Source organism: Scophthalmus maximus, chromosome 6 (genome assembly GCF_022379125.1).
Source record: "Scophthalmus maximus strain ysfricsl-2021 chromosome 6, ASM2237912v1, whole genome shotgun sequence".
NCBI lineage: Eukaryota > Metazoa > Chordata > Actinopteri > Pleuronectiformes > Scophthalmidae > Scophthalmus > Scophthalmus maximus.
Genome location: NC_061520.1, coordinates 25,622,397 through 25,650,391, shown reverse-complemented (window position 1 = coordinate 25,650,391; position 27,995 = coordinate 25,622,397). Strand labels below are relative to the sequence as shown.

The following is a 27,995-nucleotide window of genomic DNA, read 5'->3' as shown; positions in this document are numbered from 1 at the left end:
AATGAAAATAATCGTTTGTTGCAACCCTAGGTGACAATAATCATTCTTGATTTCATAACAACATCTATGAACTCACCAAATCCCTTCAATCTCCCCAAGCGAGCCCAATGTTATCATTATTTTATTAAACAAAATCCATATACAAACAAATTGGCTCAAAATTCTTCACAGTATTATAAAGGATCAGGTGCAAAATATTATAAAATTATATAAATAAGAAAGAGGAGAGGAAAAAGATCACATCAATAGTTATCAATAGGCTTCTTTTGAAAATCATATTCTTCGATAACGTTAAGAAGATTCACTGCATTACTTTTTCATCACTTTAAGGGCTTTGACATTCATGGCAATAAATTCATGGTGAAATACATTTAAAATAGGTTTCACTTTCAAGCGAGCCCCATTGAAGGCGACACAGATGGGAGAGTGTGAGGCGTACGGGGAACAGTGAACGCAACATTGTTTCCTGTTTTCAAGGGATTCGCCGTCTGCCCAAGTCAAAGCCAGTTAAATGTATTTTACGCTCAGACATCTGCTCGACCCTCGGTTTGAACCTCGTTTCCTGAGCCATGGCGGTATGAACGGCCTCCCAGCGATGTTTCGGGAATATCTGGACGCGGCTCGACGACCCGGACACCCAGCGCGCTCCGCGAGCGAGGTAACGTTAGCGCGCAGAGCTAAAGTGGCGCTAGCCGACAGCTAACGCACAGTTAGCTAACTAATGTTCGGTGCCTCCGGGTTGTTTCACCCCCTCCGACTGGTCGCGCACGGGCCGGAACGCGACAGCGGCGTTTGAGCCCCCCCGGCCCCCCGGGACTCTAAAGTGTTTCGCGGAATGACAGTTAGCCCCGCGTCGACGGAAGCGCAAACAAAACACAGCCCGTCAACAAGTGGTCTTTCCATCCCCGCTCCGTGCGGGCGCCCCGGCTGTGTGGTGGTGCGGACCCGTCCCCCCCAGCCCCCCCGAGCCCCCCCGAGCCCCTCCGAGCCCCCTGTGGCTACGACCTGTTCGATGACAGGTTGGACCCTGCTGACGTTATCTCTGGTGGCTCTGCAGAGAGAACATTCGCTTGCTGATGTCGGACGTTACATAACGTCCATTCCATAATCTTTTTCCCCCTGACAGCAGTTTTCACACTGATCTACATGCCCCCCCCCCCCCCCCCCCCCCCATATGTGTGTGTGTGTGCAGCCCAGCAGGTCTGGATGAGTCAGGGCAGATTGACTCTTCCTCATAAGAAGCTTACACACATAAAAACACACACACATAAACACACAACACACACACACACATGAACACACAACACACACATGTCGACAGACTCAAAAGGCCAGAACAAGACTCATCGTCAATCTGTTGCATGGAGGGGTGTGTGTGTGTGTGTGTGTGTGTGTGTGTGTGTGTGTGTGTGTGTGTGTGTGTGTGTGTGTGTGTGTGTGTGTGTGTGTGTGTGTGTGTGTGTGTGTGTGTGTGTGTGTGTGTGTGTGTGTGTGTGTGTGAGTGTGTGAGAGAGAGAGAGAGAGAGAGAGAGAGAGAGACTGAGAGAGAGAAGTGTCACGGCAGCCCCATTTCCACAGTTGCATGTTGATTGTTCAGATCTAATGGTCTTCATCGTGGATGGGGGAAAAGGCCTGTTCTTTTTACGTCGCGGAGACAAGTGGAGTTTGCAGGGCTTTTTCAGTGTACAGTAACTGGACGGGAAGGCAAAGACGCCTTGTCAGTGATCTTCTATGGGAGCCAGAGCCTTCATAGACGATCAATAGTGTTGGGTCGGCTTGGGTCGTGACAAGGTGTCATCAAGCTGCAGCTCGGCAGTTCCTACCAAGGTGCAAAACTACCAGAGCTCTCCCGGGGTTGTGACTGCTGACAGCCACAGTGGCCCAAAGCTCAAGGTCATCTGGTTTGGCACTCACCTCATGCCGAGTTCAGACTACACGATTTTCATTGTCTTGAGATCCCTGTATCGTTCACACCACAAGACGTGCGGTCTTGTTTTTTGCAGTCTTTCAGTCGCCGTGCTGTTCACACTACGTGACTCATCTGCGACGTGGGATTGCCCCTTTCACGATGGACGCTGTCGTTGTTCACACATGATCGAGTGCCGATTTGCAAGTCTCGATTTCACGAAGATTTTCCTCCGATTTGCTGCAGCTCCAGGATTCGTCGGCGAGCCGGAAATCGGGCTAAAAATCTTGTAGTGTGAACTTGGCGTGAGTCTTCCTTGATGGAAGAATGGTGGTGCAAACACACAGCTGTGTATTTGTTAGAGGCGCATTCAGCCGCTGTATACCGCTGCAATCCCTCTAAACTGAAACCTTGACATAACCTTACCACATCGGACTGCTAACTAGTGTCCCAGGACGAACCCTGCAGTAAACCTTCCCAGTCTTAATTGCAGTGTTTATCTGCCCGTAACATCTTGGTTTTATGTCTTCAGGAGTGCGCTGTTATCTTTGGCTCAAATGTGTCCTGGTACATTAGGTCTTAGTTGCCTTTTGTGGAATGCTCAGCAGTTAATTTAAATTAAACTTTTATTTTTCCCTCTTGTGTTTTTTTAGTTTTTTTTATAATGTACCGTTATACCCACCATGCCCTCACTCTTGGGTTCGCTCTCATTGTCACTCACAGCAAGAACACCCCCATCTTTTATCTAACTATTTTGATAATCGATTAATCGGTTCAAGTAGTTTTTATGAAAATAAAAGTCATAATTCTCTGATTTCAGCTTCTTAAATGTGACTATTTTCTGGTTTCTTTGCTCCTCTGTGACAGTAAACTAAGTATATTTTGTGTGTGGACAAAACAAAACATCATCTTGGGGGTTTTGGGAAACGAGATTGACATTTTTCACCATTCTGACATTTTATGGACCAAACAACTAATCGATTAATCCAGAAAACAATCGACAGATCAATCAGTAATGAAAATAATCGTTCTAATAATCAGCTCTAGTTGACGCGATAGCCAATTAGTGTTGAGATTCTCCCTCCGTCACTGTCATCAGTCGTCCTGTCATTGTATCATTAATGGAGGATCACTGCTGTCGCTGTGTGTGAGCAGAACGACCGGGTTGCTATTTGTATTGTGACCAGGTGAAGAAGACGAGGCTTTGGCAGAAAGTGGACAAGGAAGTTGGAATGCCAGCTAGTTACTTAGTCCCAGTTAACACAATTACTATGTGTAGCTTTTCCATTGACATTCCTGTCTGCCTTTTTTTCATCCAACAGTTCATGTTTAGCTGTGTGTTTGTGTCTTTGTTCAGATGAGGTTTGTCAGAGAAAGTGGAAGGAATTGAACAGAAACAAATGTTCAAATGTTTGCTTGCGACCAAACTTGAGTGAGTGAAGAAAATTTGCATCGCATCCGGTGTGAACGCAACATTAATGTGGCTGTTATGTGTAAGCTGGTGTTTGGCCTGTTCCACATACAGATTGGACTGGTGTACATCAGTCAATGGATCAGACAGGTCTTTTTTCTGTCTCATTAAAGCTTTAGGTGCTGATCTGGCAAATAGTCTAGGTCAACAAAAATATTGTCCCAAAAATGCATTCTCCAAAGCATCTCCACAAATAATAGGACGAATATGCCCGAATCAATGGTACAGATCTGATACCACGTCTTTAAAGTTGTTCCACCCACACAAAACAACACTTTCCAGCGAGACATAATTCCAAATCCCTGACATTTTTTCTCTAGTTTTTGCTAACGCTACACTATCAGAAATCACTTCTTCTTCATCGCTCTATAAATAGTACTTACCAGCTTCTACCATATTTATACCGTTACTGTAAAAGATGCAGATACAGATAAAATTTTTCCCAACTGGCTAACCCTAACCCTAACCTAACCCTGTTAAAGTAATTATTATTATTTATTCCTGGATTATTGTAGTTTTTAAGTTGCTTTTGTTGTGTTTTATACTGTTACTGTACTGTTTAAAAGTTTGAAAGTCTTTTGTTTTTATAATATTTGGCTGCACTTCAACAGCTTGTCAAAGGAAATAATTGTTGTTTATTCCCAGATTTATTAATTTGTGTTTCTCAGTTATGACTGTCAAACTAGGTTTTTAAAAAAAGCTCTGTGGCCTCATTCTCTGTATGTATCTGTTTTTCAAAGGGTCTCACCTGAGCCAGGCCAAACAACTACGATGCAATCATCACTTCCATACAGGGTTAGTAGCATACAGCTGTTAAAATCCCTCATATAGGGGGAAAATGGTATCGGGAAATCTCTTATGTAGTTGTGACGTCACAACCAGAAAATGACATCATTCAGTGTAGTAATCATGTGGCATCCCACGTCACTCGTTGGTTTGTGAACTGCCGTGTTTAAGCCTCGAGTTTGGGATTTTGACCAGCGCCATGTTGTTGTTGTTCTTTTGACACTGGACATAAAACTGGTGGTGGGTCTGACAGAGAGATGTTCCACCGCGTGCCCACCTACACCTGCAACCATGCAGCTGTCAATCACGCTGCGTCCACTCTACAGTGCTTTATCGTCAGTTTTACTCCAAATGAGACCACAATTTACAAAATGAACATCATGCTGTACCGAAGAAGACTTGAAACTAGAGATTGAAACCATAAACTCCTCAGGAAAATGTTTGAGTAGTATAGTCATTTTCTCACAGACTTCTATAGAAACGGACTTCTTTGGCAACCAGTGGAGTCGCCCTCTCCTGGTCGTGCCAGAGATTACAGGCTTCACGCACTATCACATTGGCTTAATTTTCTGGAGCTGTTTTTTTTTATATTCAGTCAGTGGTAGTTGACTGTGGTATAATGAACGTATACCACGGCCTGAAGTGAGCTATTGCTTTTATAAAACGGTTACAAGTATGTCGAAATGAAAGTAATAGACACACTACAATTTGATTTTTTTAACAAATACAAAAAAAGTAGTTCCTCCTGGCTGCCTGCTCAGTGCACGGCGGTTGATATGCAACACACTGTAGCGTTCCTTAGAAAGACGGCTACAAGACCGTAGCTGGGTTCGCCGGCAATTTAAGTTTGGAGCTCTTTGGAGCTCTCGTAAATTTCCTCAACTTCACTCCGTCACTACTCAAGTCTATTTATGTCATTACTTCCTCAGTCGCGGAGTGATACGGACCTGTGCAAACTGATTCGATGTCATAGCCGTTGTATACGCTCATTATACCACGGCTATGAACCAATCAGATCGCTTGATTTGAGCTACCCATTTTATAAACGACTATAAACGGCATCATTGCAATGGCATTAATACAATTTCAGATTGTTAGCATTGCCTGCTTAGGGTACACATCGCCCCTCTGTTGCTTTTCACTTCAGACTAAAGCTGGATGTAATGATCCTGAGAGTTTGCTGAGGTCACAAAACGTGCCTGAAAGAATCAAATGATGTACCACTCCTGACAGATCCAACAAAAAAAATGAGGCACATGTCAATCAAGCTCGCTGCCCGTACACAGTGATGAGAGCGGGGTCTGATCCAAAGTCAAAACACCTATGTGTGCGTACCACCAGCTGAAAAACCTGCAGACTGCAGTAAAGCCCCTCGACAACGTCAAAGAAAAAGCCAGATGCACTATAAAGGCCGATTGTTTTTAACCACTTTTTTCTTGTCACAGTCTTGTCAACGGCCCACAGTTTACTGGAGTTACAAGACTCCAAAATATGGTTTTCTAGGCTAAAAGCACATGAAAAGAAAAGATTCACCATCATTACATTGGGGGCGGTTTCCCTGTCTGGGTTTACAGAGCTACAGTATGTCCAATAATAACTCCTTGTTTCTTTGCATAATGGAGCAAGTGGGCTGCAATGTCCAATCAAATATTGGTTATGACATTAATAGGCACCTTTATAATCATACTTAAGTAGTTAGGAAAGAAATGTGATTAGGGCTGCAGCGAACACTCCCTCTACCAACTATTTCATTTATTAACTGATGCATCATTTGATTTATAGCAACAAAAAAAGGCCCATAACATATTCCCTGAGCCCACAAAGACGAACTGAAAATGCCCTGTATTGTTACTAACCCTAACAAGATTGGGTTTATTAAAATTGACAAATAGAAAATACTCAAATTGAGAAGCTGGAACCAAAATTATTCTTATCATTTTTTGGGGTAATTTTTTCTTAAAAGACTATTAAATTATCAAATTATCAATAATTTATCTTATTATCAAATGACTCGGTTCATTTATTTATACTTGTGACAATTACCACTACACCCAGACAATGGTGCTGGCTTTCCTTGGCCACTGTTTTTTTGATTATCATTCTTCAACTCACGCGTTCATTTTTCTTGGCCACGGTGTTGTGTAGACCTTTCCAGATGCCAACTAGATGTTTGACTTTGAGAGAGGTCGAGTCCGTGGCCACCTAACAGTGCCACATTTTATTGGTTCCCCCCCCAAAAAAGAGTATTTATGGTTATGTGTAATTTTCTTATTTCTGAATAATTGACTTAACTTGAACAATGTGACGTGACATCAGAGGTACTCATGGACAGAACAAGAATAGTCACACCTCAGCCTTCATGCTGTCTGCGTGGACAGGCTCACTGTTCTTCAAAGAATCTTTTATTCACACTCACCGAGGGACGAAGAAGGCGGAAATGCTGTGGGCATCAGAATTTCCCCCAGAAGGGGAAAAGGCGCTTAAGGTGTTTGAAATCATCCAGCTTTTTATGAGGCTGCTCTTGAGTTTATTCAGCAGGATATATGGTGGCGTTTTTCAACTTGAAATGTGTGAACCACATGAGGTATCGACGACTGCAGCGGGCCGCACATCTGGTCTTGTAAAACAGCCACGGCTGTTAAATAACCGTTTACAGTAATTCAACCAGATGTCTGCTCATGCTACAGGTATCCAACTGGCCGACGATGAAATTCCCCATCTTCCCATAAAATATAAAACTTATTGTTAACTATCACAGAATGTTGCTGAGACTGATCTCTTGTCTGTGTGCTGCTTTCACGGATTCTCTGGTTGACTGATTGAAGGAGGCAAATCAGCAGAGTGGTTCTAAAAAGAACTAAATTACAACACTTCAACATAAACTGCAGTGAGTTAGAGCAGTGAGCTGATATGAGGGTGTTATTTCCTATTTCATCAAGTTGTGAGCGACAGTTACTTGGTTGAGCCTAATGATTTTTCTCCTCTTGTACTTTTTTATGTTTTTTATACAGTGAGAGACATGGACAACTCTGTCACCCTGTGGCAGTTCCTTCTCCAGCTTCTACTGGATACCAGTAATGAGCAGCTCATCTGCTGGACCAATGAGGAAGGGGAGTTCAAGCTGCTGCAGGCGGAGGAGGTGGCCCGCCTGTGGGGTGCTAGAAAGAACAAGCCCAACATGAACTACGACAAACTCAGCAGGGCCCTCAGATACTACTACGACAAGGTGAACTCACAGCAACTCTTTCCTCCTGCGGTGGTTCTACTCGACTGAGTCTAGCCGCCTTTTATTTGATGTGGCAGTTCAGTCTTTTGGTCTTGAAGATTTCTCTTGAGGGAACTTCACTGCTCAAAATCATCTAGGGAACACTTAATGGTCACAGTGTAACACCAGGTCAGTTAAACTTGTCCCTTTTAATATGTTTGAGCATTGTAGAACAGTGTGGCAGCACCAATATACTGTATTTTCTCAAATAAAAACTGGTAGTCAATTAACAGCTGGGTCTCTGCCAGAGGTGTGGTCCACACAAACAACCACTTTAATATATTCAACAATTGAATCATACTATTTGCAACACTTTGTTGTCCTGGTATTACTTATCTAAAGTAATACTGTCCTAACTCAGTCACTGTGGACGTATGATAATGTAGATTGTAGTAATACACAAAGTACAGTATTTCACAATAAAAGCCTGTTAAGATTTGAAGGGTTTGAAGAGGACTTTTAAATTGAAATGGTTCCAGGAAGTGTTTTGACAGAGCACTGCAGTAACTTAAACTGATCAAAGCAAGGTGTTCCTCATTAATTATATGACCGAATCTACCGATTGACACTAATTGTGAAGAGGGATTTAGAAACAAATGCCCACCTTCGAGGTAAATAAATGCCTCAGTCACTTTCTAGGATATTTGCAAAGTCCAACCATCTCCATTGTCTTCCCCACAAACAACCAGAGAGTTTGAGGTCCATTGCTGCCTGTCTCTCAGTCTGCTCTTGGTTTTGGCAGAAGCACTGCCTAACCCCTGTGGGCGTTCTGGGCTGGACTGCTCTGGTATGTGTGGCTGCCGAATGAGTGGCTGCTAGTCTGGTGCAGACAGGAAGGACAGAACTGTCCCACCCACAAGGCCACGGTGTACTTTCTGCCTAGATGTTAATGATATAGTCTTTTAAAAACTTTTCATGCTATTAACTAAGAATACACTAACGTATCTTGTTCTGCAATTGCTTTTCTGTGTCCTACAGAACATCATAAAGAAGGTGAATGGTCAAAAGTTTGTCTATCGCTTCGTGTCCTATCCTGCCATCTTGAAAGGAGATGTGGTCACCCGGACGGAGGATGGGGATGTGGGTGGTGGGGGCATCACTCCCTTAACGAGAAGGGACAGCACCCTACAGGACAGTGAGTCTGTTGACGGAGCCAAGGTAGGAGGGAGCGCAGCAGCTCTGGGGTTGAGCACCAAGCAGTCAAACCGTAATGACTACATCCACTCCGGCCTGTACACCTCCTTCACGCTCAACTCGCTACAAAATGGACGCCAGCTCTTCAGGTCCATCAAAATAGAGAACCCAGGAGAGAAGATGGCCGACAAGAGGGGTCTCACTGCCACAGCCCAGAGCCAGCCACAACAGCCAACCGCTTTGCCATCGGTCATCAAGTTTGGAAACACGCCTCCGAAGCCAGCACCGCCTCCTCAGGTCGCCATAGAGCCGACCCTGGTGTCCAATCACCTGGATCCTCTGCAACCTCTGCCCAAAAGGGCCGTAGAAATCAGCACACACTCCTCCCTGCCTCCTCAGCACATCTACGCATTTGAACGCATCCGCCCATCAGAACCAACATTCAGCCTGTCGGACCTGACGTCTGCCAGCCCGTCCCCAAGCCTGGTGCCTGACTCGTCCCAGGAACTGGTGATTGACAGCGACATTGAGTCCGGATCATCTCAGCCCACTGATGCTCAGACACGGGATAAGGCTAGTATCATACAATCAAATCTCATTCAATGCAAGTTAATAATTGAACAAATACTCAGATGATATTTTCCCCACACTTTAGCAGCATTTGACTCAGAATCTGATGACATGAATCATGTAGCAGATTAAACTCTTACATGAATAACAACCAAGTCCGTAAGTGAGGATGTTAATTTGCTGATTTTATTCAAAACTGTAAACAAGCTGCAAACTAAACACTTGACTCATTGGGCCTCATGCAAGGACATGTTCATATTCTTGTCCTAAAGTTGCCCTCACATTACCAAATGTGACGGTCGTATGAAAATAGTTTGCATGACGACAATCAACAACTGACATATCAAGCCAACAACTTTGTGTGCCCGTGCACAGCTGCCAAAGATGTAAATATATTGGAGTTGGAATTGCAGAATAGACAATGTGGGGAAATTTATATATTTTTATATACATTTAAAGCTACAGTGTGTAATATTTAGAAGAACATATTCACAGAAATTGAATATATTGTCCATAACAAAGTGTTCATATACTGTATGTATAATCACCTGCAACAAAGAACAAATGTTTTTTTGTCAACTTTGAATGAGTTAAATATAGTTCCATGAGGTGGACCCGACCTCCGTGTGAGTCGCCATGTTTGCTACGTTGTGTTGAATACGGTTGTTGCACAAAACGGTCCATAATATGTTGCATTAACGTTGAATTTTTAGCGCTGCTGGAAAACAGAAATGGAATCAGCGGTGCACCAACATAGTGTCCTCTGTCGGGTGCTCAGTTGGTTGCGGTTTGCAACTTTACCACCAGATGCTGCCAGAAAATTACAAAAATTAAACACTGGGGCTTTAATTCAGTTTCTATTCCTGAAAAGTTATCCAAAAGAAAAACCTGGTTTGATTAACAGTAGACCAATTTGCATGACTCCTACGACAGGTGTGGACCACTCGTAAATTCAGTGCGTATTTGAAAGAAAACTCAAATTGCGAAAGAAAAAATGGGGGTATGTGGGAAGTTCTCCTAAATCACTTGTACGCAAAATGTAAGAACAAATCTTTACATACGGACGGTTCTTGCATGTCACCTTATAAGTGATGACAATATATCAACTCTCCTTTTAGCTTTGTGTTGGTCTCCACCAACTCCTGAGAAAAATACACTCACTAGGCACTCTGACAGGGACACATGCACACCTGCTTATTCTGTTAGATACAGGTCCGCAGCTTCACACCAACATGTTCACCAAACATGGTGGTGAAGAAACAAGATTGCTGGTGTCAGACAGGCTGCGTTGAGTATTTCTGAACCTGCACATCTCCTGCGGTTCTGTGTTGATGAGAGAGGTCAGAGGAGAACGGCCCGCCTGGTTGGAGCTGACAGAAAGGCGACTAACTCAGATAACCACTCTTTATGACTGTGAGCAGAAAAGCATCTCAGAATGAACAACACTTCCAACCTCGAGGTGAATTGGTTACAGCAGCAGAAAGCCACATCAGTTTCTACTCCTGTCTGGCATAACCAGAAATCTGAGGCTGAAGTGGACACAGACTCTGAGAGCAGTGAGAATCTAAACAACTAATATCTGTTGTATTGTAAATAATTACTCAAACCTATTGTTCTTTTTAGCTGTCATCCAGCACAACTCCTTAAAAACGTTTAAAAAAATCAGGAAATTAAATCAGCTTCACTATTGACTTCACTCAGTGTGAACAACAACATAAATTACTTGCCATAATTCAATTCTCTTCTAACATTATTTTTAAATTCGAAAATTTCACATTTGGACAGGAGATAATTGTTGTGCTTGTAGATTAAAATCAATTTTTTTTTCTGATGCTATTAACATATAAAATATGTCTGCTGCCTGCAGCACATGCTCTGCAGGTGTATTGACCCAGCACTCCCTGTCTCTCTGTGCCCGGCAGGTGGACAGTGGCATGGGTCTGTCTGGAGACGAGCTCAGTCTGATGGACGCTGAGACGAGTTCGTCCTCGGTGAGCAGCTGCACCACGGTCAGCACCCAGAGCTCAGGGAAGACACGTAAGCCGCCGAAAATCCTGCAGATCAGCCCGCCGGCTCTGCTGGTCACCACATCCGACTTCTCCCCCATGAACCTCTGCAGCCCCTCGCTGCCCACTGCCTCGCTCACACCAGCAATGCTACAGGTGAGTGAGGGCGTGGTCTCGTTTGTCTGTGATAGTCAATGGTAGGCGAAACACTGAGTGCACAACCAACAGTGTAGCTACATTGCTCCAAATCAATGTCGTGCAGCCTTAAATGCTAATAAACTCCCCGCATTTACTGCACTATGCATTATTGTCGCTTTCTCTGTTAAAGTACAGGCAGACTTTTGACGTTTAACTCGGTCCATGTTTCACTTGGACATTAGTGTGCACGCTAAGCACTAGCTCCTATCAATACACAGGCGCAGTTAATGTGATCCGTGACGTGTTTTGATATATATATATATATATATATATATATAAAAGCAGTTGGCGAAGTTTAACTTTTTTCTCACAGGTACCCGGTAACACTACTCTGTCGTTAGTCATCTCTGTCCCTCCCTCGACTCTGGGACGTGTTGCCTACAGTCTCCGTCGTTGTGTCTTGTCATGTCAAAATAAAAGCCCTCGCAGAGTGGTGTAATTGCAACTTCACGACATTTTATAGAATTCCGCTGCTGCTACAAAATGAACATAGAGGAAACCCTGTACTTCTAAGTTGATTTTTAATCTCAATAAACATTTCCCCTGAGGAGTTTATGGCTCAATCTCTAGTTTCAAGTCTTGTTCAATACAGCATGATGTTCATTTAGTAAATTACAGTGCCATTTAAAGTGAACTAGATGATAAAGCACCGTATACATTGGGGCATGCATACCATGTGATTGACAGCTGGTACCGTCCAATAGGTGCAGGTCGAGGTGTAGGTGGACGCGCACTTTTTTTGTTATTCATTTTCTGAGTTCTTTGAATTTCAGCATGCTAAATCAATTAATTCCTATAAACTGCTGCAGAGCCAAATGGATAAAAATCATGTGTGTGTTGAATGTAGAGTGAAATGTGTTCAGCTTTCTGTGGTATTGGCCTTTTATCTGAAACTAGAGCTGCAAAAGTTGATCGATTAATCGATAAGTAAATGAATCAACAACTATTTTGATATTCGGTAGAAGAACAGCCTATTAAATTTAAATATTTTCTTTGCTCCTCTATGACAGTAAACTAGATATCTTTGGTGTGTGGACATTTTTCACGATTTCATGTCATTTCATGAACCAAACAACTAATCGATTAATCAAGAAAATAGTCAACAGATTAATCGATAATGAAAATAATCGTTAGTTGCAACCCTATCAGAACCCCCTCTGTCTTTTTTTTTTTTACCTGTGATAACAAACTTAAAAGTCATAACAGCTATGTTAGATTTTTCAACACAGAATTTTTGCAAAGGTCTGTGCTGAAGTGATACCTAAGTTTGAGTAGCTTCTCTGAATAAACAAAATGAATAGATCCGTGTCATTTGACCAATAAATAGAGTGGAGAATAGATTTTGCAGAGAACCTTCCAGCATTTAGTGTTGGTGACCAGTAGGTGGCAGCAGTGCAGCAGGGGTCTGTGATGCCTGATCCTGTTATTTCTAGTTTCTGTTGTGTTTAATTAAATCCTGGCAAAGCTGTTTGTTGACCACATGACTGTGTGTATGGTACTGTACACAACTTGTGAGTCTATTATATCATCTGGTTCGGATTGTGTCGTTGTTTTTGTTGTTGTTCTGTCTCTTTGCAGTAAGTCAGGTCAGGTTGTGGTCATGAGATCCTAGGCTCAGACAGACATGAGTTCCACTCCGATTTCTCCCCTTCCTGTCACTGACTGACTGACTGAAAGCAGAGCCTCTTTGTCATACAGGAGGAGTCATTTGAGTTGTTTTCTTGATGGTCAGTACAGATGAATATGGACATCTGTATAATGGACATCTGACTAGCCTTCTTAAATCTTCATCACGCTTTTGTTTTTTCACACTTGGACTCCTGCGATGCACTATTTACACGAATCAGTCAATCCTAAGTGTCCCGGCCTTCAGCTAGTGCGGAATGCTGCTGCCCACATTGTAATCAACGCCCAGTGTAGGGGACATTTAATGCCTGGTTTTTAACTGGTTTGAATTCTCTGATTTCAGCTTCTTAGATGTAAATATGTCCTGGTTTCTTTGCGCTGCGAACAAAACAAAAAACGTCACCTTGGAGTTTGGGAACACGATCGACATTTTTCAACATTTTATGAACCAAACAACTAATCGATTAATCCAGAAAATAATCAACAGATTAATCGAGTGTGAACATAATTGTTCATTGCAGCCCTACTATGTTGTAAAGCACTTACTTGTTTATATAATTGCTACAGAAATGTTGTTCTAGTTCTAGTTTTACTGTCTTTTGCAACTGGAGTCATTCTAATTAAAGCGACACAGGCTCTGACGTCAGCACATCATCAGAAAAAAAACAGCCAAACAGATCATACCAACATCGCTAACAGAGAAGTCTTTTGTTCTGTGCATCCTTATAACTCGTGGACTTCAGAAGCCTCTTAAAGCAGCTACCAGACTATAACAACTCCTTTTGCCAAAGATGGAGGACCTAGAGCACGTGAATTATTTAATCGCATATTAGTTCTAAATCCTCCAAACGGGATGTGAAGTTTGTTAGAGAAATAAGAGAAACTCTACATGCAATGAAAACCATGAACTTGTACATACTTCTCTATTCTCTGAGCTCTGATTGAGGTGTAAGCCATTTTTTTCTATTTTTGGTCCGCCTCATCCCCTAGTGTTATAATGCTTTTATAACCTAAACCCTGTCATGTACTGTCAAATTGGATCTCACGGAAATTCATTAAAATGACATGCAGAACAACAATGATTCCTTTTTGAAAGTTGTTCTTCAAAGCCTTAGTTATAAGGGAAAACAATCTAAAATATTACTCATAATGCAAATCAAAAGTTATGTACATTTTTTTTTACAAATAAGTAATGGTACTATCACATTCTCATTGGCCCAAATTTTTCGAATGGTCACCAACACAGCGTCTGATTGGTAAAAAGTCTGTAACAAAGCCTCTGATTGGTCAAAGATCCAAAATGGGAGGCTAGTAGACCGCTTACAACAACAGTAGCCTTTTTCGTCATGAAAAACTGGATACATGATCGTAAAAGTCATTCAGTGTTGGATTTATCATGAGTGTCTTTTTTGGAGACTTTGTACAACAAATCCATGAAGTTCCAGGCCTAACTACAAAGTGTTAGCTTCTAGCCAAAAACAAACCTTAAGTCGCTGACATTAAGTGTTGAAATTGTATTAATACTTTTATAACACGGGGTTGCGGCTGTCGTATAGGACAGATGACCTGAGGGGGGTAAGTGGGCACAACGCCGTCTGATGCTCTTGTACATATCTTACATAAAGGCTGAAAGTCCATGTGTTGTTCAGGCTGAAATGAAAAGTGACACGAGTCTCGTCTTGTACGTCTTCCTCCCCAGACTCCCACTCTGTTGCTGACTCCCAGTCCTCTGCTCTCCAACATCCACTTCTGGAGCACGCTCAGTCCGGTCGCCCCCCTCAGCCCGGCCACGCGGCGCCAAGGAGCCCACCTGTTCCAGTTCCCGTCGGTCCTCACCCCGCAGTTCCAGATCCCTCTACACAGCGCGGACGGGACCAACACACCTGGCCCCATTTCACCAGACCCTCAAAAGACATAGAATCCCCCCAAACACACACACCCCCCCCATTTGGAGCTCCCATCTCCTGCTCCAAAGTTCACTACAATCTGCTGTGTGGGTGAGAGTGAGGCGTCCGATTGTTCCACAGCACTTACACCCTGAGGAGGCCATGCTGCGCTCATACACACTGATGCCGCTGTTCTGTTAGCATTTCATACTTGGACACACGAGGCCAGTGGGATTGCAGTTATCTGAATCTTTCCTTTTTATAGAATTCCCTCCTAATCATGTACAACAGTGTTACTGCCAAAAAACAACCCGTCCGGTTTTTGTTTTTCCTCCGCCGACCCTGAAGGCTCCTTTTGTCTGCTCCGGCCTTTGTGCTCTTGTTGAACGGCAGCGCTTTAACCTGAAAACTTGCATGTGCGACTGCCCAACTCCTAAATCCTCTTTAGGAACTTCAGTGTCAAGCCTCGCCTTCTGCTGCTCTGCAATGCTAGCTAACCATAGCCATATCCAACCGGACTTTTACCTTAACTGTCTTATCGTGACGTGTGGCCATAATCCCACCTGAACCTTGAATAATGCCTCTATGTAACTGTTCTTGTGTGTGTGTGTGTGTGTGTGTGTGTGTGTGTGTGTGTGTGTGTGCGTGTGCGTGTGCGCGCGCGCGCGCGTGTGTGTGCGTGCGTGCGCGGCCTGGTCGGCCTCCTGCCGGAAAGCTTTCAGGTGGCAGTGAAAGAAAATGAAGCCATAACCCTTTTCTGAGTGTCGACCAGCAAGTGGCAGCTTGCAAGACCTATTTGTCTTAACCAGACAATGCGGAAGGCAGACGTACTTCAGTGACCCATGGTAGAGATCATTATTCATCATTATTATAAATCAATGTTGAAATTAAATAGTAAGGAATACAGTAATTAGACATTTTGGGAAACACACTTGGGTTTCCATGGGAGAGTTAGGTGAGAAGATTGAGACCGGTATTATGTAGCTCGCTTAACTTAAAGGGGCAGTACGTGATTCTAAAATCAGCAAGTATTTCCTCGCAGTCCGCGAGCTGTCGGTTCTGTTAGCGCGCCGGAAAAACATCCTGGTGTTCGACTCAGTCCAGGCTCTGTTAAACGAAAACAAAAGAAATGGTGCGGGCTGCACCACACAACACTGCGAGTGCCGTTTGTAAACATCACTCGTCGACGTGCTAGCAGATGGCGCTGCAACGCCGTGGTTTTGGCCTAGTGGTTTGCGCGTCGGTCTCCCACACCCGAGGTCCAGGGTCCCGGCTGGAGCAGGACAATCACAACAACAACAAAGAGGAAGACGAGCTCGTCGCAGAATCGCTTACTGCCCCTTTAACTTAGCTTTGCACAAAGAGTGGAGTAGCTAGCCTAGCTTTGTCTGACGGTAACAAAAAAAGATCCATAGCTCATTAACGAACAGGTTTCTTGTGTGTTTAATGCGTACGGCTACAGATTCTTTAATCTGTACCAAACAAGTTCAAACGAGGAGTGAGAAAACATGGTCTACAGACGAGCTTTAGAGGAGCGGTCGGCATATGCTAAGCCATGCTAAGCCAGCTCCACCTATATTTATGAGAGTCGTATCAATCTTCTCATCTACTTGCTCTTTTCGGGAACTGAAACCAAATGGAATCCGATTTTTTTCCTTGTGAAGTAACATCAGAGCAGACCTCGAAATCATCTTCATTGTCCAGGTAAATGAACGGGCTTTCATCGGTGCGGTCACTGACACGCGGGCTCGACCTCGGCAAATCTGAAACACGTGGACCTTCGATCCGACGACGGTCGGAAACCCTCGTGGAGCTTAAAGCACCTTCCTTTCCCCCTGAACCGCGCTCCTCTACTTGATCGGCCGCGGTAGGTTTGCACCCGTTTTGTACACGACTAGGAAGCCATAAGTCCGAGACGCGGACTCGAGTGGTGGGTCCCACCTTTCTATGCCAACGAACACGGATAATTGTACATCACACTTGTTTACACGGCACTTGGGACACCTGTTTACCCAAGTGTCACTTTCTAACCCAGGGATGGACGACCAACGAATCTTGAGGGGAGGGGGGGACTTGTGCTCACTTTTATTAAACCTACGGATTTTACCGCCCCCCCCACCCCACCTGCCAGTCCGTCACATGGATACATGGTGCCTTACCACAGCCAAGCTCGAGTCTCTCTCCCCAAAGTGGAAGCAGATTTATCTGTGTGCGACAGCGTTCCTGTTTGTTGGTTTTTTTAATGCCATATCTTTGCCCCCCCCCCCCCCCCCCCCCTGAGTCTGGAGTCAAACTCACGAGCTCCATCGCTCTGCCACAGCGACTGTTTAACATGGGTTGAATATGCACAGCATGTAAACGGCATCTGGCCAAGTGTAAAGGGTCGACAGCCACGCCAGTTTCCAAACCCGCTTGTACGTGTTTGTGATAACAGATCTCTTTTGAAAATATAAATATATATATATATATGTATATGTAAAACCTGTTTTTATCCTTTTTGTGTAATCTTTTATTTCCCTGTAACACTGATAGAATTTTAAGATTAATTTCTATTTTTGTAAGGGCCAGATAGTTGAGTGTCTGCCATTTTGGTTTCTCTCCGATTTGATGTTTCTCTCTGTGCACGTGTTCCTTTATGTTGTTTCCCTCGAGCAGGGTCGGACCCCCGAAGCGGCGTCGGCTTTTCTTGTTCTTCGTTGTAAAGGAAATCAAAGCCTTATGGGGAGAAATCTAAATCTATGTTTTTATATGTGAAGTGTTTTTGATATAGTGTTGATATTGTGTACACGCAGATGTTGTGATGAAACGTTTGCACTTAAAAAAAAAAATGCCGGGGTTCCTGTTGTATTGGATTCTGACGCTTTTCTACGACTCTTTGATTGATGACATGTTGACATTTGCTTATTGAGAATTCTATATTTTTCCCAAGGGAGGAATGCGGTTATGCACTTAGTATTTTATACCACAAAACGAGAGTTCACTCTGATCTTCTACATGATATATCAAATCATTTCTGATCATTTGTAATCAGGCACTACCACACAATATTTATTTATTCAAGCCCAATAGAATTGGTCGCTTATATTGCATTTTTGCATAAAATTTAATAAAAAACTATAAAATAGTGGGAATATGACCTCAGAGTCCGTTTAAACCCCCCACCCTCATCGAGTCGTCTTAGACGTGTCACAAACGAATTTCTTCATTTGTGTCTTCTGATGATGTTTTTCCTTGATATGAAAAATCTTTTGTCTTTTACTTTTTTTAAAGGAAATGACACAGTTCCCGCTTCGTTCTGTCCAGTTCTCAATTTGTTTGACGCTTTTTTTTTTGTTTCTTTTTCAAATGTTTACAAGCTACTTGTCTGAAGTGGCGTATTGATGTGTGACGGGTGTCGAGGACGTGTTTATAACGGAAGAGACAAGTGACAGCAGTAATAATAATAAAAAATCTGAAACTAACCACAACCTCTAGTCTGTCATTACAGTGTCAAGGTACAAAGGTCAAAGTGAACAAAAATATGGTCCAAAATACATGGTTTCCAAGATGTCGCCAAAAAGAACGAGACAATCTGAAGCTTAAGATGATCATATCATGAGTGACGTCATGAACTATTCACGTCACGTCAGAAAATGCCGCCGCATGCAATTGAAAGATGCATTTTTCCAAGTATCATGCCATCTTCGAGGACTTCTGACGCAAGCTCAAGCTTATAAAGATTGAAAAAATATATGGTGGGAAGGATGTCGTCATGACATCACTATTCTATTCAATTCAATTCAATTCAATTCAATTTTATTTGTATAGCGCCATATCACAACATACATTGTCTCAAGGCACTTTACGTAGTGAGGTCAATATTACAATATTACAGGGAAAACCCAACAAATCCCACACTATGAGTTTAGATTAATAATGTAATCATGTATAATGTAGAGAATGTCATGATGACGATGACCGTCACCAGGAAACTACTGACACGTCCATAATCATTGTGGAATCAACCTACAGCAGCGTTACAATGTGCTGCGAGGAATAATCATGCCAGAAAATGAATTCAAGTATTGCACATGCATTAGGCCGCTTGTTGATCGTTGAGCTTGAGAATAAGCGCTGTCCCTCTCTGTCGTCCACGCCGTGTCCCCCGGTCCCGGACGGAGCGTCACATCACGAGCCTCCCGGCGTCTGCTCTTTCATGTCCATGTTCTCAGGTGGATCTGAGGGAAAAGACGCGGCCGATTAGTTGAGGACTGACATCCAGCAAATGTGCATGAATTCTGATCCCACAGAGCGTTGTGATTGTCATGAGGGAATGGCCGTGTGTTGTTTCACGGCGGGTTTTTTGACTTGAATCAGGTATGAACAGGGACGGACTGGGACAAAAGAAACGTCCCGGGACTCCAACCGATCTGCCAAACGAAACGGCGCCATTGCCACTTCTCGAGCAATTTGAACGGTGGCGAACGGGTGTGAATTTGGATGTCGGCTGGGTTAAATGACAACGATCAGAACAATTTGCAATAGTGAATCTGTCTTCATTCATTTAACTATGGTGTTATGCGATTTGTGAAAGAAGAAAAAAAAACAGAAGGGACGACGACTAAGGTTTGCCATAGGGTGGCTTTGAACTCTCAACCTTCGGTGTGTAAGACCAACGCACTAGCAACGATGTTAAACTCAAAGGGATTATAATCTGCCACTAGCAGAACAAGTCAAGTTCACACACTGCGCCGCAGAGCACTCGACTACCAGACGGCCCGACGGCAGTGAACGTAAGAACGATGAACATGTTTGCTGGCAGATAATCTGTGATAGCTGTGGAAAAAAAAGAAAAAAAAAGAAATCTAACTTTGAACAGGGAAGAAACCTCCAACGGGCGCAACACCCCCCCCGAACCGCTCGGCGTGAGACCTCGGTTGTCATGAACACGACATTTCAGAAAAGCTAAATGTGTCCACGAACCAGAAGCTCGTGCCTCACTCTGATTGGATGCTGCTAACGAGGACCAGGAAACGAGCACCACTCTCTCATTTGTATATATGCTACGACAAATAAGAGATGAGGAGAGGAGGGCACCTTGTCATTGTGTTTCTTTTTTATAAATATTACTCGGGTCGTGGCGTTGTTTTCCACGTCTGGGACACGTGCAGAGAGCAGTTCATTACTGAGCCCTGACCAGATAAGAATGGGGGGGTTTTGTGGTTAGAGCGACTCGTACCCTGTTTTTTGACATTTTGAAAAATCGCCACAACAGACCAATAAAGCAGTGACTACATTCTGCCATTCGACAGGTCATTAGTAAAAGAAATGTCTAAATGAAGGGAATGTGTCGACTGGTAGATGGCCTCCCCCCGCCCACCACATCTCTTCCGTCCCTCGCAGCCGCAGCAGATTCTCTTTTCATCAGCTCCCGCTCTCATCTTCTCTTTGAGCACAGGCAGGATTTGTTTGTGTTGCCGCCGCCGCCGCCGCCGCCGTGGGATTTGTCTCGACCGCAGCCAAGTCGAATGAAAAGAGGAACCCCTGCGGACTCCGCTGTCTCCTGTTGCTGTGTGACCTCAGCGCTTCACACAACAAACACTCGTACAGCCTTTTTCTTTTTCTTTTTCTTCTGCTCGCCGGTGTGTTTACCTGCGTAGCGGCTCCGGTGGACGCGCTGGACATAGATGAGCAGCAGGAAAAGGCAGAGGCCGATGAAGGAGGCGATCGTGCCACACAACATGAAAGCGTAGCTGCCCTGACTGTGGATCACCTGCAGTGAGACACAACAGACACACACACACACACACACACACACACACACACACACACACACACACACAGACAGTGGGTTTTTAATATCACGCAATCAACTACAGAGTAATGTGGCTACAGAACAGGTTTATAATGGCAGTGCTTTCTGCTTCATTCATTTCAACACGCCAGGTCACCGCCGCCGCACTAATCCCCGGTAACAGTAATGTTCTGCTGCAGAACAATAAGGTCCTGCTGCAGAACAATAAGGTCCTGCTGCAGAACAATAAGGTCCTGCTGCGGGGCATCACTGCTCTGAGCGCTGCTGACACAATGTAACGACTAGAATAGCACTGAGCGGGGGGCATACCTGGGCCAGGGGCAAAAAAGTCCTCTTGAATTCAATCACGCAAAATTGCCAAACCGCATGCACTCCCCTCAATATGTTGCGATTATTATCCCCATGGGAAATCGGATTTGATTTGATCTTTATTTTATCTCGAAACCCGATCAAAATATATCCATTACTAAAGAGAGTAGCAAAATGTTTTCCATGACATAAATCTCCAGGCAGCATAAAAATTGTACGTATATTATTTAGGGTTTGAGGATAAGCCCTATATATCACAATGAAGTGTAACTTCGCATGCAGCTCTGAGCCCCAACTCCACCCATTGCATAAGTTAAAAACCTGGCATGTGACGTCCTCAGGCAATACAAATAAACGATAAGTGTCGTGAGACACCTAAAGCCACGGAGGGCTCCTCCTGGGTGGAGGACTTTTCCCCCTGCCAGAATCTGTTGACGTGGGCATGAGTGTGTGGTGGAGGACCGTGGGGGTCCTGAGCCGGATCCGCCCCTGTAGCGGCCGAGGCCGAAGACGTCCCTGTGTTCCCTCGTTTCTATTAAATTTCCCCCGCATCAAAATTAGGCCCCATGTCGAAATTGCCAATTTTCATAAATTTGGTCGGAAATGTGAAGCGGCGACAGCGGGACAAGAGGGAAACAGTCAGGCGAGAGCCACAGAGGAGTCCTTCACCAGTGAGGAGGGACGTTGAAAAGAGGAAAAGGAGTTTGAGGAATTTCATTTTTGTGGATTTTGCCTTTTTTTTTTTAGATGAAACAAGGATTTGGTGAGTGAACCTTTTTTTTAAATATCATCTAGCAATTTGTATTTTCTATATTGGCATCGAACTTAATCATTTTTGCCACCTCGTTTTGTTGATGCTGTATGAGTCGTGTTACTGTACATTCTGCCTGGACTCGTTTTTACTGGTTCGTGTAAACTACAGAAGAGGGAAAACTGAACTCTCGGAAAGGCGTAACTACTGAGTGACAACATGACACCTTAGAACTGAGTTCACTCGAAGAAAGTCCAGAATCTAAATCACTTAAAGCAATTGGAAAATGTGGAAATTGGGAGTAGTGGATAATTACCTCTCAAATAGGTTTAACTCAAAAGTGAGAAAGACACAGAGAAAATGTTATTTTGGAGATTCAAAGGATATCAATACTATATTCCTGCGTGAATTTATGTCTTTTGTCCACTATTAATATTCATATATAAGCTGGCAGTTCAAACTTACATCCATGGTCTGGGGTCTGCTATTTCTGATTTCTAGTTCTAAAGCTGCTCCTTAGAACCTGGACTCTGTTGTCCTTCCTACCTACTATTCCTTGAGCTCAGTGGAAAACGACATGAGGTCAAGGAAAGGTGTAAAGGAGGACTGATAGGACTTGGGAAAAGCCGACAGCGCTGCTCAGAGAATCCGACTCCACTTTCACTAACCTACGTCATGACGCGACGGCGGATGTTATTGACGCGTCTGTCGTGGTGAAACAACACATTTCCGAAGATGAACTACAAATAACGCAGCAGCTCCATCAGCATGTTTCAGTGTTTTACCACCGTGTGACATCAGATGTAACTGATTCATATGTAACAGTAACTTACATGATGATGTCCCTTCTGGGTCATATTCATACTCTTCTACTTGTTCTACTTCTACTTAAGATTGAATCGTTTACATCCGTTCATGGCGCGTCACCTTAAATAGCGCTGCTGCAATGAATTGTGGGGCGTCTATATCTCCTTAATCTCACATAGGAAGCTCAAGTGTATCCTATGCTAAAGGAGATAGGATACACTTGAGCATTCAGAGAATCCGAACAACTCTTATCATGGCTGCTGATCAAATACTTACGGGTCACGTCAAGATTTAGGAAACTTTCTAAGCCAATTTGATAATTCGACCTCACCCTACGACTACGAAAGTACCCATTGTATGTGGGGGGACAAGACAAGACCCACCCACTTCTACGGTCTCTAATTCAGCACATCTGTCTTTCCAGTCGGTGGAACTTTCAGAGCGCCTTCAGTCAAATTCATTCCACTTGTGAAATTCCCCAATGAATTAAATCCCATACCGCATTTTCGCAACTCACTTTCCTTCCACGCTCCTGCTTTCTGACACCCCTCAAATCCATTCCGCTTGATTTGCTCATTGAGTCCATATAAAGGAAACTCCATATACCACGTTTTCCCCACTCCTGCGTTCGTACACCGAGACACACAGGCCGCTCTCCCACAGGCAGCGGCAAACTACACCGATCACCGTATGCATATATGCTGCACAGGTGGGTCTGCTCACATACTGTCAATATAGAAGCTTGGCATGTTTGTTGTAATTGTTTTGGGCTACAAAAGCAATTTCTGAAGTGTCAAAGGTGGGTCGAACTCACGACTTACACTTGATTAAAACGCACCAGAAGAGAGGAAATGTCATCTACTCTAGTAAAAATGTTGTCGTGGAGGACCCACCCTCATTTCTTTTTTGCTTCCGACACCCATGGTTGGTTTTCATTGTTATCAAATGTGCATTGGCGAAATAAAATGCCTGTTCCAAGGGAATGAGGCAGCGCTGTGTTGCATTTCATCATCACTATGAGCAGGAGGACATGCGCACACAGCCGTGAAGGACTTCTCACCGATCCGACGAGCAGCTGCAGCATCATCTCTCCTGCGCTGGCGCTGGTCACCAGGACAGTTGTGGCACAACCTGCATCACGGAAGGGACGAGACAGAAAGTGAATTCAAAGACGAATGCATTATTTTATGTAATACAATACCATCAAATGGATCCCAGCTGAAATGGATGCAAAGAAAATGATCCAATGAATCAATAAATATTGATAATTAAATGATTAATGATTATTTATCTATTAACTACTTTTATTCATTTGTTTGTTATTTGCTCATTTTTATTTCTACATTTACAATTAGATATTGATTAATTAGGTACTTTATATGCAGTATACTTAGGGGTGGGCAATCTGGCCAAAAGATCATCCATGATCTGAACCACGAAAGTGAGCGTCTCATGTCAGCAAAAATGTATTTAAAAAATAACAGATCGGTGTTTGACCTGGACCAGCAGAGGTAGAGTGTACTTTCACTTTTACTAAACGTTTCGACAGTTGCCCACGTCAGCGCCGTAACTTGCAAAATATTTGTTACACTTGTGTTGACGATCTGTTCGATTCCTCTGAACATCAGACGACAAATGCCAAATTAAGATCAATTGATACTGATGACTGTGTCAGAATTTGTGTATTTTTTGTTGTTGTTTTTTTTACCTTTGTACTCCAGTATGTCCTCTGTAAAAGCAAGCATGGAAGGAAACACACTGCTAATGCACAGTCCCAACACGCAAGTACCAATGAAGAGAAGCACAGAGCTGGTGTAGAAGATCAGCAACAGGCACTGCACCAGTATGACTCCCACCTGCGAGATGGACAGACAGAGACACTGAGCGTGAGTGATGATTGGATATTAATGATGCACATTACTCTTGATAGCAACATTTGGGACATGGAAGAGTAATTACATACATGTTTCCCTACCTGGTGTCTTAACATCTATGAAAAATTAAAAAGACATTCAAAAAACCAACTGCTGCAGTGTTAGCCTCCTCTCCTCTGGACGTTGAGGTCCAGTTGGCATGTGTGTGTCGTCAGGGCAACAAAAAAATGACCAAAATTCATCTGGACACAAGCAACTCATCAGTGGTGAAATGCAGGGTAAAATAAAGATAATTATACAAATGTTTAACATGACATTCATTTAGCTGACACTTTTGTCCAAAGCGACTAACAATAGGTGCATTCAACAATGAAGATATTACCCAAAAAAGGATAAGAATCATGCGAGTACATAGATATTATGAAATAGGCAAAACTGCTTCAAGTGCTCCATTTTAGATTTTTGTTGTATATATATATATATATATATATATATAAATATATATATATATACATAAATATAGTTGTTTTTTTCTATTTCAATGATTGAAGGACTAAGGTGCAGTCTGAACAGGTGAGTTTTAAGTCTGCTGTCCTGATGTCAATGGGGAGCTCATTCCACCATTGAGGAACCAGGACAGCAAACAGACGGGTTTTGGCTGCCGAGCCCACTACTACCGTTTGGTAGTAACAGAGCGGAGTGGACGGGCTGGGGTGAAAGGTTTGACCTTGTTCTGGATGTAAGATGGCCCTGAGCCATTTGCAGCGTGGTAGGGGAGTATCAGTACCCACAATCGGGCTACCACCAGGAGCCAGTGCAGGGTGTGGAGGAGCAGAGTAATGTGGGAGAAATTGGGTAGGTTCAAAATCAGCCAGGCTGCGGCATTCTAGATGAGCTGCAGTGGCCTCCAGCTAAGAGGACCCCCTCTCTGAGCCCACAAGCGCCAAAGAGGTGGAATTGTGTTAGGTAACATGAATGCTATGTTTATAAAAATTTTGTTTACTGTTTCTCAATATTGTTCTTGATTGGGACTTTAGCACAGTTCTCTAACTACTTAAGCCATATGCTCTCCCAGCTGAGCCAAAGTTTGTCTGCCGAAACCCGGGATCGAACCAGGGGTTGGTTTAACATTAACATACATTCACCCTGACGTGGGTGGCCCAGTGGGTCATATGTCCATAAAACACTGATAATCTGCTGGCTAAAGGTAGCAACAACTCAGGGATCTTCAGTCCAATGCGCTCTTAAACCAGCTATTTAACTCTCGAAAGAGCAATTACGGAGGCTACCTGGTGCAAATAAGCTAAAGTTGTAGTAATCCTTTACGAATCATAAAAGGGCTAGTGGAACATTACCATACCTTACACCTGACATTGAAGATTCATGAAAAGAACACCTCTATGTGCCCAAAAGCAACAAATAGCTTCAGCCCCCAACTCACTATGAAAGTTGTAGGCATTTTTATAGTGAGTGGGGGCTGAAGCCTTGAGAATGACTTTACTAACCTCTTGTCTTGACTACAGGTAGCATAGAACGCTGTATTCTCAGCTTAACCAGACTGGGGTCCAAAGTGAGCCCATGACAACAAGTGACACTCCGACAAAGTTCCCACATTATTATTAGTCATCATCATTAAAGGACAGCTCGTCAGCTGCCGAAACCCGGGATCGAACCAGGGACCTTTAGATCTTCAGTCTAACGCTCTCCCAACTGAGCTATTTCGGCCCTGTAAACTTGAACTACGGAGGCTATGCGATGCAAAATGCCTTCAGTTTTCAGCAATCATTTCAGCAAACATGGTGGGGTTGGTGCAACCTAACATACATTCACCCTGACGTTGATGCCCAGTTGGTAATATGTCCATAAAAACACTGATAATCTGCTAGCCAGACCAAGCAAGGAATCAGGGACCTTTCGATCTTCAGTCCAATGCGCTCTTAAATCAGCTATTTGACTCTCAAAAGAGCAATTACGGAGGCTACGTGGTGCAAATAAGCTAAAGTTGTAGTAATCCTTTACGAATCATAAAAGGGCTAGTGGAACATTACCATACCTTACACCTGACATTGAAGATTCATGAAAAGAACACCTCTATGTGCCCAAAAGCAACAAATAGCTTCAGCCCCCACTCACTATGAAAGTTGTAGGCACTTTCATAGTGAGTGGGGGCTGAAGCCTTGACAATGACTTTACTAACCTCTTGTCTTGACTACAGGTAGCATAGAACGCTGCATTGCCACCTTAACCAGACTGGGGTCCAAAGTGAGCCCATGAAAAAAAGTGACACTCCGACAAAGTTCCCACATTATTATTAGTCATCATCATTAAAGGACAGCTCGTCAGCTGCCGAAACCCGGGATCGAACCAGGGACCTTTCGATCGTCAGCCCAATGCCCTCTGAAATCAGCTATTTGATTCTCGAAAGAGCAATTACGGAGGCTACCTGGTGCAAATAAGCTAAAGTTGTAGTAATCCTTTACGAATCATAAAAGGGCTAGTGGAACATTACCATACCTTACACCTGACATTGAAGATTCATGAAAAGAACACCTCTATGTGCCCGAAAGCAACAAATAGCTTCAGCCCCCAACTCACTATGAAAGTTGTAGGCATTTTCATAGTGAGTGGGGGCTGAAGCCTTGAGAATGACTTTACTAACCTCTTGTCTTGACTACAGGTAGCATAGAACGCTGCATTGCCACCTTAACCAGACTGGGGTCCAAAGTGAGCCCATGAAGACAAGTGACACTCCGACAAAGTTCCCACATTATTATTAGTCATCATCATTAAAGGATAGCTCGTCAGCTGCCAAAACCCGGGATCGAACCAGGGACCTTTAGATCTTCAGTCTAACGCTCTCCCAACTGAGCTATTTCGGCCCTGAAAACTTGAACTACAGAGGCTACGCCATGCAAAATGCCTTCAGTTTTCAGCAATCATTTCAGCAAACATGGTGGGGTTGGTGCAACCTTAACATACATTCCCCCTGACGTTGATGCCCCGTTGGTAATACGTCCATAAAACACTGATAATCTGCTGGCCAGACCAAGCAAGGAATCAGGGACCTTTCGATCTTCAGTCCAATGCGCTCTTAAATCAGCTATTTGACCCTCCAAAGAGCAATTACGGAGGCTACCTGGTGCAAATAAGCTAAAGTTTTAGTAATCCTTTACGAATCATAAAAGGGCTAGTGGAACATTACCATACCTTACACCTGACATTGAAGAGTCATGAAAAGAACACCTCTATGTGCCCAAAAGCAACAAATAGCTTCAGCCCCCAACTCACTATGAAAGTTGTAGGCATTTTTATAGTGAGTGGGGGCTGAAGCCTTGACAATGACTTTACTAACCTCTTGTCTTGACTACAGGTAGCATAGAACGCTGCATTGCCACCTTAACCAGACTGGGGTCCAAAGTGAGCCCATGAAGACAAGTGACACTCCGACAAAGTTCCCACATTATTATTAGTCATCATCATTAAAGGACAACTCGTCAGCTGCCGAAACCCTGGATCGAACCAGAGACCTTTCGATCTTCAGTCTAACGCTCTCCCAACTGAGCTATTTCGGCCCTGTAAACATGAACTACGGAGGCTAACCGATGCAAAATG

The 27,995-nt window shown here is 43.6% G+C and overlaps 2 protein-coding genes and 3 non-coding genes across 6 annotated transcripts in view; 1 reads left to right on the top strand and 4 right to left on the bottom strand.

The window, feature by feature from the left end:
• The first annotated feature begins 430 nt into the window (after positions 1-430).
• elk4 (ETS transcription factor ELK4) lies at positions 431-18,309 on the top strand. 2 transcript variants are annotated; one of them, XM_035631622.2, is made up of 6 exons: positions 431-658; positions 4,118-4,172; positions 7,175-7,389; positions 8,407-9,135; positions 11,055-11,294; positions 14,662-18,309. In XM_035631622.2, the coding sequence occupies exons 3-6, from the start codon at positions 7,183-7,185 to the stop codon at positions 14,878-14,880; spliced, it is 1,395 nt and encodes a 464-aa protein (XP_035487515.2). In that variant the 5' UTR covers positions 431-658; positions 4,118-4,172; positions 7,175-7,182; the 3' UTR covers positions 14,881-18,309. The 2 variants fall into 2 exon arrangements, with proteins under 2 accessions (XP_035487515.2, XP_035487514.2); XM_035631621.2 differs by lacking the exon at positions 4,118-4,172.
• A 317-nt stretch (positions 18,310-18,626) lies between these two features.
• mfsd4aa (major facilitator superfamily domain containing 4Aa) overlaps positions 18,627-27,995 on the bottom strand; it is a 46,389-nt gene continuing 37,020 nt past the window's right edge. The window contains exons 7-10 of the mRNA XM_035632822.2: positions 24,218-24,365; positions 23,570-23,640; positions 20,480-20,600; positions 18,627-19,065 (exon numbers count right to left, since the gene is read on the bottom strand). Coding sequence (XP_035488715.2) covers positions 19,016-19,065; positions 20,480-20,600; positions 23,570-23,640; positions 24,218-24,365 — 390 coding nt within the window. The 3' untranslated portion in view covers positions 18,627-19,015. The remainder of the gene's footprint in view (positions 19,066-20,479; positions 20,601-23,569; positions 23,641-24,217; positions 24,366-27,995) is intronic.
• trnaf-gaa lies at positions 26,036-26,108 on the bottom strand. The gene has a single exon. It is a non-coding gene; the product is annotated as a tRNA-Phe (tRNA).
• trnaf-gaa lies at positions 27,190-27,262 on the bottom strand. The gene has a single exon. It is a non-coding gene; the product is annotated as a tRNA-Phe (tRNA).
• On the bottom strand, positions 27,883-27,955 carry trnaf-gaa. Its single transcript has one exon. It is a non-coding gene; the product is annotated as a tRNA-Phe (tRNA).